We start from the raw sequence: 12,571 nt of genomic DNA on the forward strand, positions 1-12,571 counted from the left end.
AGTAGTTAGCCCATCTCAATGTGATTAATTTGGGAAACGTAGCTTAATAATTGTCTGTTTAATGTGCACCATATGGAGGATGATGCATTGTAATAAGTAGTTTGGGATTATCGATAAGACAATCGTAAGTCTTTCCTCTTGTAATCCACCGGGAGAGGGACCGGGTGAGGTTGAGAGGAATGGCAGCTCCGTTGCGAGGGAGAGCGAGGCAGATCGTGATAGGGCTTCTGCTTTAGCAAAGTGCCAGGAGTTTTGAGAGAGGGGGAGGAGTTTTGATCACCTCCTGAACGGCAGAGTTTTGGCACCCCTGAGAAGGGCAGAATTTTCATTGCCCAAAAGAAGGACTGAGTTTTGGGACCTCTGAGAAGAGTGAGTCGTCTCTCGGTAAAGTTTGGTTCAGCACGAAAGGAGATTGGAGATTGTGCCAGAAAGGGAGGTCAGTGGAGAATCACCTGATTTTTTCCTGCCACCTCCTGTTCGTGCCTGGTCTGTGTGTCCTGCTCATGTTCCTACTCTTGCTATGGCCCTGCTTCATTGTTCCTGCCTTTGCCCTGGTTCCTTGTATTTTATTTAAATCAAAAAATTGTGTGCTTCGTTGCCTGCTTGCCTTTTTCATCGTCTGCCTCATTGCCTGTTACTCTCCACTGCAGAGCTAAGTCCTCACCTGGTTTGTTATCTCTTTCCCCTCCCCATCTGTGATTGAATCGGGTGAGCCGTGCCTTAGAATGTATTATCATTGTATGTAATTAGTTATTAATTCCATCTCCATTCCCTTCCTCATTCTAGTGTCGTATCCCTCTGTCGGTTCAATCATCCCCTGTTTATTTATTTGGTCGGGAATAAACCCCATTTGAAAAGAGTTCAGAGCCTCGTGTGCTTCTGCCATTCCTGCGCGTGTGAGCTGCTTCCATTTCGGTTGAATGCAGTTCGAGAGAGTAAAAGCCAATTTGGTCCATCCGTTCAGCATTTGTGTGAATTGGTGTGGACATTGTTTACTGTATTTGTTGTATTTACGTGTTTATTTCAATGTTAATATGCTTCATATTTATTTCACATGTTTATTTAAATTGTGATGTGTTTCGTTTCAGCTGTCACCCACCGTCCTCTATTTTTTTTTGAACCTTACGAACCAAACTCCCCTTTTCTCATCGGTCCTTGGTTTTAACTATCGTGCTTTTAACTATGACTGCATTTTCCTGGAACAGAACCCCCATGATATTTGAGGGTTTACTGCATGTAGCTTTTTGATGCAAGGGTCCATAAAGAAATTTGTATTGTCAAATCCAGTCAATAATTGCAAATTAATTGTAGGATTTCTGATTTCAGGATGGAGAAAATCTTATTTTCACAATGGATATCTCTTCATTATATCAATATTTGTATAAATGAGGGGCTGGATGCTTTTAAACATTTTTGGAGCATATATAATTCTCATGACATCAGACCTATTGTCACCACCTTCTTAAGATTAGATAAATTAGTCCTGAACCTATCTTTTATGTTTGGGGGCAACTATTACAAGCAATGAAAATAAGTAGCCATGGGAACCAAAATAGAACCCTCAAATGCATTCTCTTTGTCAGTTACATCGACAAAACCAGAATGGCATTTGGTAGAGCTCAAACCTCATTCGGTAGAGTGGTTTGTATGGTTTCCTTCCTAAGTCCTACTTCAAAATTGCCTGAATTGCAGGACAACTCATTCCACTCTGTCAGTTCTGCTTGAACAGGCCCATGACTCCATCACCACTTGTCGGATCAACTTCTTTGGCCCGACACTTGTCTTAACCTGCTTTTTCCCCTTATCAACAAAACAGTTGAGAACAGAGCTCGTTTCAGATGACCTTCCATCCGATATCGATTGGACTTCTGCAGGTCAAAAGACCTTTGGCACCAGCATGTGTCCTCTTTTATTCCCATGCATCCATTTCCAGTGATGTGCTTGTGTGTGGAGCAAATGAAAGAGTGCTTTTGCTGAGCTCACACAAAAACGCCAATAACATCACCAATAGCCTTTTCCGCTTTGTTTCTTATTTGGTGTGACTTGGTGAAGCATGGTGGAGGTGAGTGGAGGTATGTGAAATTTTTTTGTTGTTGCACTTCCAAGGCTCAAACTCCGCTGCCTGCATATCCGAGCTCCAAGACCAACCTTAAAGCATTTCTTGACATGGTGTCCAAGATGAGGGTCCCATTCAAATTTTTTTTTTTCCCAGTGGCAGGCAATGGCACATTCTAGTTAGCTGTATCACCTTGCCAAACCAAGTTGCTCTTTCGTGTTCCTTTCGCCTTTGTTTCAAATTTCTTCCAGTTTCACCAATATAGAATTTCACAGTATATACGTGCGCGCGCGCGCGCGCGCACACACACACACACACACACACACACACACACACACACACACACACACACACACACACACACACACACACACACACACACACACACTCACACACACACACACACACACACACACACACACACAATATTTTTATATATTTTTTAAATATTCATGCATTTATATAACTTTATTCAGATATATATATATATATATATATATATATATATATATATATATATATATATATATATATATATATATATATATATGCAGTGCTGACAGAAAGTGGACACCACCTTTAAATTTTTTCACCTTTTGTTGTCTTATAACCTGGAATTAAATTCCATTAAATCAGACTTTTTCCACCTTTATTTACACATCATAACCAACAACTTCCAAGTGAAAAACAAATTCCACAAATTTCAGAAAATTACTATAAAATACAAAACTAGAATATCTTGGTTGGATGTCCACCCCCCTTATCATAGCAATTGTAAATACCTCAGGTGTAACCAATCACCTTGAAATGAACACAAGTTAATTGGCCTCCACATGTGTTAAATTGTAGTGATTCTGATTATTTCAGAATAACATCAGCTGTTCATGTCAGTTTCCTCTGCTGGGTAGTGCATTTCACAGCAAAGACTCAACTATGAGCACCATTTTGCTTTCAAAGTACCTCCAGGATAAAGTTGTGGAAAGGCACAGATTAGGGGATTGGCATAAAACTATTTCAAATGCCTTGAATGTCCTTTGGAGCACAGTCAAGATAATCATTAAGAAGTGGAAGGCAAATGGTACCACCAAGACACTGCCTAGATCAGGCCGTCCCTCCAAAAAGGATGGCCAAGCAAGGAGGACACTGATCAGAAAGGCCACCAACAGGCCAACTGCAACTTATAAAGAGCTACATGCCTTGATGGCTAAGATTGTTCAATGTGCACATGTGACAACAATATCCCAAGCACTCCACAAGTGTGGCCTTTAGGGTGGTAAGAAGGAAGACATTACCTGAAAAAGCCTACCTTGAGTCCCATTTTAGGAATGCAGAAAACCACTCTGGAGTGGTCTGTGCATTGCTGTCCATCAATGCTCCCCACACAACTTGGCTGAGCTTGAACAGTTTTTAACAGAAGAATGGGCAAATATTGCCAAAGCAAGTGTGCAAAGTTAGTGGAGACTGATCCCGACAAACTCACAGCTGTAATTGTGGTCAAAGGTTGCTTCCACCAAGTATTAACTCCCGGGGGGGGGGGGTGGAGGGGGGTGGACACTTTTCCAACCCAAATATTCTTGTTTTGTATTTTAATGAATTTTCTGAAATTCGTCGAATTTGTTTTTCACTTGTAAGTTGTGGGTTACGATGTGTAAATAAAGGTGGAAAAAGTCTGAATTAATGCAATTCAATTCTAGGGTATAAGGCAAAAAAGGTGAAAATTTTGAAAGGGGGTGTCAACTTTCTACATGCACTGTACAAGTTTGTGTGTGTGTGTGTGTGTGTGTGTGTGTGTGTGTGTGTGTGTGTGTGTGTGTGTGTGTGTGTGTGTGTATGTGTGTGTGTACGTGTGTATGTGTGTATGTGTGTATGTGTGTATGTGTGTATGTGTGTATGTGTGTATGTGTGTATGTGTGTGTGTGTATAAATACTATATATATATATATATATATATATATATATATATATATATATATATATATATATATATATATATATATATATGTATGTGTGTTGAAAGTTGTCAAGACCTTACGGAAGTATTTGTAAAGTTCCTTTGTGGACAACACAAATCATTGAAAAGAGTTGTCATAGAGGAAAAAAATACAGCATTCCAAAATGTGTTTTCAACTTTGACTCATGCTGAATGTAGCAAAATATATCCACTAACAGGAATCATGACACTATTTTAACTCCATGTTTTCAATATCTTGGCAGCTATTTGCAATCCACGTTGTGAGAATGGGGGGATGTGTTTGCGGCCTCAGCTCTGCCTCTGCCACAAAGGCTACACTGGACCTTCCTGCAATACTGCAGTTGATCCGCAGACTCACCAGCATGGCAGTGTACTTGCCCATGGAAGCAAGGGTCATGTTCAGAAAAGTTCATCTCGTAGAAATGGAGAGAGACGCCAATCTCCTGGCCTTCAACGTCGGGAGCATACAATGCGGTTTGTGCTTGCAAAATGCATCGTTGTTTATTTACTCGGTCAGAGTTGTTATCCTCAAAACAGGTTAGAATTAAAAAAAATTTAATGGTACAGTTTTCGAGTTTTCTTCATATTTGAAATCCTATCTATTTCTCAATAATGACAGATTTTTATTTTCTTCCTGTCTTGCTTTCAGGAATTTAGTGCTGGGATCTGCCATTTACCCCCATTCAAACTCGTGTCAAGATTGATCGCTAGATAGATTCATATATTGTGAGCTTCGTACCCCCCTCTCTTTATTATAAACATTTAAAATCTAATTTTCATAAGTCCACCTCTAATATACGATGTGAAATGGTAATTAATCATATTGACTAGATTCCAAAGTTTCATGATATTTGAAACTGATACTAACTTCGCTAATTAAAGTTCCTTAGACTTATGTTGTTAAAAAAATTTCTTGTTGTATTAATTGCTGTTTATAGTCAGGTCAATATGTGGAAAATACCCCCCTCAACCCCCCAAAAATTGCTACAAAAGGTTTCTCAACTGATTCGGGTAGGTTTTACTGTACTTTATAACATACTAAAAGTTTACCAAAGTATGACGCCCGGAAAAGTGTTTTTTTCAAGATGGCGTCCAAGATGGCTGCCAAAACCTTTTAATGATCAAAACTCTGTAACTATCAACTCAAATTTGATGATCTTGGTGTCTATTCCGAGGTTTTTGGGGGCAAAGAACACATTGATATCATAAAAAATGATGTTGGCCTTCTATGTAACATCAAAATCCAATATGGCGTCAAAAATGAATACATTATCACCATTTTTATATCACATAGCGTTAGTTAAGATTTTTTGCTGCAGCTGGGATCTTCAATTACCTGTGATCTGCTCATTACTACCTGTGGCAAATGAGCAACCTAGAGGAAAAGCACCCAGACATTTATCGAAAGTTCCTTGATGGTTTTCACATTGTTCGTTGGAGCATTCAGTGCTGGGCAGGGCTTAGTAGTGATCTTGTCATTGAACAAACGTTGATGAGGTCTCTAAAAGAGCACTGGTGGTCTAACTCGCGGCAGTGGGATGACCGAGGACATGCGAAACCTTTGGACCTTATCTGCACCTGTAACATCCGAGTACAACAATGTGATGCAGGATTTCACAGACCTGACCTATACTACAAGTCCGCAACACAAAGACTCAACTGAGGCACACATCAAAAGAGATGCATCTGATCTCGAGAAAATTCGGAAAAAGCTTGCAGCCTGCTCATCCTTCACATCTGATTCTACTCTGAGAAACATTGTCAACGGGATAGTGGCTGGGCCAGATGTGAATGTACATGCCTTTGAATCGGTTGGGAACAAGATCATTGAAGATATAATCGGAAAGTCGGCATTTACTTACAAATTCAAGTGGAAAGACAGAGCCCAAACCCTTGGGAATATCTCTGCTGTGAAGATTGCTCCTGATCGGTACCATTGATCCTGCCCTTCTGTTCCAGCGTTTCCTTGTGGTGTCAAGGTCAGGATATCTTTCCCTTGAAGATGTTTTGATGTATGAACGAAGCCCCTACCCTCCAGCCCTCTTTGAGCTCAGGAACATTCTTCGAAAAGCAGACAAACCTCAGCTTGCTCAGGCAATTCGAGACCATGCTGCAGACTTATCAAGTGAGGCTGTGATGAACTCTATTCCTAAAACAGATTGTTACGTGCTCTATGGTGGCTCTTTGCTCCATCGTTTACCGTGGAAGAAAGGCGACTCATATAATGCAATAGCTGAGTCTTATGCAGACTTCACTGTGAGACATTACGGACTAGCGACAGTCATGTTTGATGGCTATGGTGAAGGTCCCTCCATAAAAGACAACCACATCAGAGACGAGGACAAAACCTGCACCCTATTGTTAGTTTCACTGCAGAAACAGAGTTTTCAGGCAAAAAGGAGAACTTTTTGTCTCGTGACGAAAACAAGGCAGACATGATTGCTCTCATCAGCACAGCACTAACTAAAAGGGGATGCCATGTCATTCAGTCACCAGGGGATGCCGACGTTGATACCGTTAAGGCAACTGTTGAACGATCCCATCATTGCACCACAACATTGGTCGGTGAGGATACAGATTTGCTGATCTTGCTCCTTCATTACTCTAGAACAGACAATGAGATCATCTACTTCCTTTCTGATGCAAACATGCAGTCAAAAGAACACAAAGTGTATAACATTAACCTGTTGAAAGACACTTTAGGAGACGATGTGTGCAATGAGTTGCTCTTTGTACATGCCTACACAGGCTGTGATTCAACTTCAAGGATTTTTGGCATCGGAAAAAAGTCAGCCTTCCGAAAATTAGTGAAATCTGATCCTGTCATGAAGTCCTGTGCTAATGCATTCATCCTTCAAAACAAATCTCAAGAGGACATATCAGATCTTGGAAAAGACCTGATGGTTGCTCTCTTTGGTGGCAAGTCTAATGATATGCTATCATCACTGCGCCATATCATTTTCACCAAGAAAGTGGCAACTGCTCAAGCATTTGTCACTCCGGAACGGCTTCTACCAACATCACCTGCAACAAGATTCCATAGCCAACGTGTGTACTTTCAAATTATGGTATGGATGGGGATGGCAAATGAAATGAACCCAACTGAATGGGGATGGAAACAGGAAAATGGGATATTTAACATCCACCAATGAATGCCAGCAGACGTCTGTTTAATGTCCATTTGTTTAATGTCCAAAAATGTCCGGAACGTCTGTTTAATGTCCATCCGGGGGAAGGCACACATCAAAACAGGTGGTTGATGAATCGCCCCACCTGTGGAACACCAGGGTGTCAGTTTCTTGGGTCAGAATTTGAACCCAGGCGAGACGGCTTGGAAACGAGTGTGTGTACCTCGAGGTTATCCTGTCAGCCCCAATGTCTAACGTCATCGTGCTTTATTGTGAAAAAAACCACATGTGCCGAAACTGGCTGGATAAATTATCATATTGAACCCCTTAACAAATGGAAAAATATTGTTATAAATGAAAACATTTGGCATTCTCAATACGATATCGTTCAAATATGATGCACAGTTCCCAAAACTGGAAATGGGCGACCCATGCAGCATCAAAAAATATAATGGCAAATATTATGGAATGCCATCCCTTTCTTACATGACAAATTAAATGCACCAGAGTACAGTCACAATGGGCTGCCAGGATAGCCTAAAGTTGTGCACTCTCACCCCTGAGCTGTCTGATATAGAATGAACAAGTAAATTCGACATAAAATGTCATAGCCCCCGTTATTTTAGTAATTTTGCTGCATGGAGTTAAAGGGGTAGCCCATATTTATGTAGAACTAAAATTGTCGCCAGTCTACCAGTTGGCCATATTTGATCAGATCACAAAATAAAGTGTGGGGCACATGTATGCCATCATGTACTGTGCTTGTGCCAAGTTTGAACAAGATCAGACCATGCATGTCTAAGAATTGGTTGGGGACACATTTTAGTAAAAAAATGGCCACCAGTTGGCCATCTTGGATGTGATCTTGAAAAAAAAACTGGTGTGCTTATGTAAGCCACTATTCTTCATCTGTGTGCCAAGGTTGAACAACATTGGTAAATGCCTGTCCGAGAAATAGTTGACGACGTGTTCAACATCAGGTTTTTTGTTGTGTTTTTTTACAACTAAAATGGCCGCCAGTCAACTATTGTCGATTTTATGTCGAAAAAAAATGGCATGCACATGGAAGCATAGGTGCCAAGGTTGAACACCATCGGTAAATGCATGTCCGAGAAATGATTGAGGACGTGTTCAACATCGGGTTTTTTTTTACAATTAAAATGGTTGCCAGTCTACCAGTCAGCCATCTTTGATCAGATCACAAAATAAAGTTCGGTGCATGTGTCTGCCATTATGTACTGTGCTTTTGCCAAGCAAGAACAAAATCAGGCCATTCATGTCGGAGAAATGGTTGGGGATATGTTTAAGTAACCAAATGGCTGCCAGTCGGCCATCTTGCATCTGATCTCAGAAAAAAAAACTGAGGTGCATATGTAAGCCATCATTATTTATCAGTGTGCCAAGTTTGAACAATAACGGTAAATGCATGTCTGAGAAATGGTTGAGGACATCATCAACATTGGGGTTTTTTTCACAACTAAAATGTCCGCCAGTCGGCCATCTTTGACCTAATCTCGAAACAAAATGGCATGCATATGTGAGCCATCATTCTTTTATGTTTAAACAACATTGGTAAATGCATGTCCGAAATATGTTAGAGGACGTGTTCGACACCGGGTTTTTTTAACTAAAATGGCTGCCAGTCGGCCATCTTGGATCTGATCTCAAAGAAAAATGACTCGCCTATGTAAGCCATCATTCATTATGGGTGTGCCAAGTTTTGAACTGGTGAAAGTCTTTCTGGTGGAAGATAGTGTCAATCAGCATCAGCAGATGAGAACTATGGAAGAAATCAACAGGGTGTTAATTGAGGTATGTTAGCCACGTTTGGGGGCAAGGGCCAAGGAGAAGCTGACTTTCCGGACATCAGCGTTAATGCGCGAAATGCCAGTTTCTCCTTGCTTTCCATGAAGAATAAAATGGTTAGAGTTACCTGCTGCAAAAGATCACATGATGCTGACATTTCTGGCTTTACCCTCCATTGGAGAAAAAGACTGTTTTGCTCTGACGATTGGTAAAGCGAGAAACGTCAGCACCTTGTGATCTTTAATGGTGGATATAATAAAACAAATTCAACTAGAACATTCAAAGAACACGATACCCTGTGCAGTGTTCAAGTATATACAGGACCTTGACGTTTGCGGGGGTTATGTTCTTGAAAATCCCCATGAACTGCAAATCCACAAACTTAAGGGGTAATGGGGAAAAATAGGATTTGGGACTTCAACTTAAAAATTTGTCCAAACTATACCCTGAATTAACGTATTTGTGCATTGTTTATGTGCTATTTCTTTTCATGAATAAAAGAGTCGTTTAGAACAAAATAAAGTATTATTTTCCTGCATTAAGAACATAAAATGAAGTTTATTTTCTTGAGTTATTATGATCATGAAACTTACCTTTAATAAAAATGATGATAAACTTGATCCAATAATGCGATGGCAATGCTGATGCTGGAAGTTTTGAGAGGATTATTGTTTCAACGGGCCCCATGTTAATTAGGTGAATAAATGTGGAAATTAGCTCATCAACCCATGATTGTTTGAGCACATTGACAGCAATCTGTTAACCTTTTCTCAATAAATTCATCGTGATAAAGTGAATCCATAAATTTGAAATCCACGAACTGCAATGCACTCCTGTACTTGAATTTTAATAAAATAATGATTTAAAAATCGTTTAAAAAATCCGGAATTTTCACGCAACTGCAGTATTCTTATACAGCAACCACCATTATGCACTGCATTAAGACAACATTGAGTTGCAATTTAGGAGATGGAAGCTTTATTGATTATATTCGAACCACAGAATACAGTGTCAATCAGCGTCGTACAAAGCCATATGCCGGTTTCTTCTTCACCCTGATACACGTCATGTTCTCTTGTGCTATATATTGATATATTGCATAGTTCTTGGAAGTATTATGAAGGCAATTTGTGTTCTGCAGTCTTCAAGTATGTAATTCAATTTCAACAAAAGTTTAAAGGCGTATAAATCACTAAATTCTGGGTTTTATCGCCATTTCCCCCAGTGTCTATTACATCACTCCATCTAACACATCACATTAGTTCCACGTGCCTGTTGGTCATGTCCTTTATGACGTCCTTAAAATGAGTTTCCTCTTTGGAATGATTTTCAATTTTGTTTGACTGCCAAGCAGGCAGACAGTAAAAATATTATCTCACTCCTCTACACATGTGCGATCGGGACGAATTCAAGGCCAAGGTATGGTGAAATGGCAGACTTGTCTTCCTATTCATGTTCAAAATATAACATTCAATTTAAATAAGTTCATCTTTGATCATAAACTGATCAGACGGATGGACGGACGGACGGACGGGTGGACATGAACCAATTGCTTAACTCCACCTTTCATTTTGCATGCGTGGGGTAAAAAAATTAAGAAAAATGTGCCTCCAAATAAAAAATTAACTCCATCTACCCTGCTAATCTAGTACTACACAAGCAAAAGCAGATCCAGTCTCAGGTGATGTTTCACCTGTTTCCCAGCAGGCTTACTCAGGCCATACACCACAAGTGTCAGCCTGTGTCCACTTTTATTCCTGGGGTGACGATTCATTTCCTGTCAAATGCCGGTGTGAGGGGTCAATTGAGGAGTGTTTTTTTTTTATTGTGCTGATTGCAAAAAATGCCAATTGTATAATCGATGGTCTTCCTGAATGGATGAAGAGTTGTGACACTCATTTGCTGAGCCATAGATTTAAGTATCGTCGGCATAGATTAGTGATCATGGTCGGTAGATCATTGATAAACAACAGGAAAAGAGTAGGCCCGAGCACACTACCATGCAGGATTCCACTTTGTACTTTTTGTCCAATCTGACTGAGTTATTTGCAACTCCACATTGCACTCTATCCAACAAGAAAGCTTTATTCCATTTCAGTTATGTGTCTGATTCCTTGGGCATACGATTTATGTGCAAGCCTTTGGTGGGCATATTTGAAGGCCTTGCAGAAGTCAAGAAAGAAGACATCACCTCCATTGCCTTCATCGATATTCCAATTGCCTGAGAAGCTGGGTGGCACAAGAGAGGCCCTTTCTGAATCCGTGTTGAGCATCTGTGAAGAGTTCCGAGTTGATATGGCCGTTTTTTTAGATCCTCGTGGAGGATCTCTAAGTCTTACTCACGTTGTTGTTCTTCATCTTCTTCTTGTGGACTTTTTTGTTTCACAGCCTACAGTTTTCATCGAAACTTCCTGAAACTTGGCATATATATGTAAAAATACCCTGCGCAGACAGTAACCATCTCCGATTTTGAAAATTCCTGCGAGAAAAAAAAGTTATGACGTCAAAATATCTCCGCTAATGGAAATCGCCTAAAAAATTATCTCCGAAACGAGGCAAGCTTTATGAATTCTGTTTGTGGGAATCGAACAGGACATTAGCAGAGATGAATTACCGCACATACGATACATCACTATGACGTCATTCCTATTTTTTGACATTCTTTGTTTCACAACCCAGAGTTTTCATCAAATCTTCATGAAACTTGCCATGTATATGCAGAAAGCCCACGCGCAGGCAGTAACCATCTCCGATTTTGGAAATTCTTCCGAGAAAAAAAGTTGACATCATAATATCGCCGTTAATGGAAATCGCCTATACCATTATCGCCAAAACTCGGCAAGCTGTTTGAATTTTGTTTGCGGGAATCAAGCTGGGCATTAGCACAGATAATTTATCATAAACCTGATACATCACAATGACGTCATATTCGTTTTTATGACGTCATCATTAAGGGGATGAGGATCTTTGCTCATTTGAGCTTGTTATTTTTGTTTCTCAAAATGTTGTGTCAAAGTGAAGTATAAGATGAGGGATTTTTTTTATTATTCTTACACCATACAGTTACCAACGTTGAATTTTTGGTAACATTTTGGGAATTTATTTTGGTAACCAGAAAAGAAGAAAGGATTTATTCACACATTCAAATTTCCAAAAATAGTAAATAATGATATTTATGTCAACCAATCACACAATTCTCCACAATTTGGCAGCAGAGTTTCAACAAAACTCTTCGAAATTATGCACCCTAAAGACATAAATGTGGACAAATAAATGAAACAATACCAGACTTAATCAGACAAACACAGCCAACTACCTTGGAGGAAGTGACAACTCCCCAGGGCACCCTGGAAGTTATGTCAACGATTTAAAACCATAAATTTCGAATTAAATTTTGATGCCAAAGAGGAAGTGTATTCTTGACACCTGACACATATTTCACCAAAACAATGTGATTTGTGAGGTTAAATGCTTCAAAACATCAAGGTCATGGAATACCACTGATAGTGCCTTTCACATACTGCAACTAAGCTGGAAATACATTTTAAGTTAAAAAAAAATTCTTTCATAAACCTCTTTATCTGTATCCTAAACAGGGTGGATGCTTGC

At 39.8% G+C, this 12,571-nt stretch overlaps 1 protein-coding gene across 4 annotated transcripts in view; it reads left to right on the forward strand.

Moving 5' to 3' along the window:
• LOC147032174 (latent-transforming growth factor beta-binding protein 1-like) overlaps positions 1-12,571 on the forward strand; it is a 293,202-nt gene that overhangs the window by 5,016 nt on the left and 275,615 nt on the right. For all 4 annotated transcript variants that reach the window (XM_085869539.1, XM_085869540.1, XM_085869541.1 and 1 more), the window contains exon 3: positions 4,271-4,502. In XM_085869539.1, the coding sequence (XP_085725665.1) occupies positions 4,271-4,502 (232 nt within the window). The remainder of the gene's footprint in view (positions 1-4,270; positions 4,503-12,571) is intronic.

Source organism: Eptatretus burgeri, chromosome 2 (genome assembly GCF_056783735.1).
Source record: "Eptatretus burgeri isolate ZD-2024b chromosome 2, Ebu_testis_v1, whole genome shotgun sequence".
NCBI classification, from domain to species: Eukaryota; Metazoa; Chordata; class Myxini; order Myxiniformes; family Myxinidae; genus Eptatretus; species Eptatretus burgeri.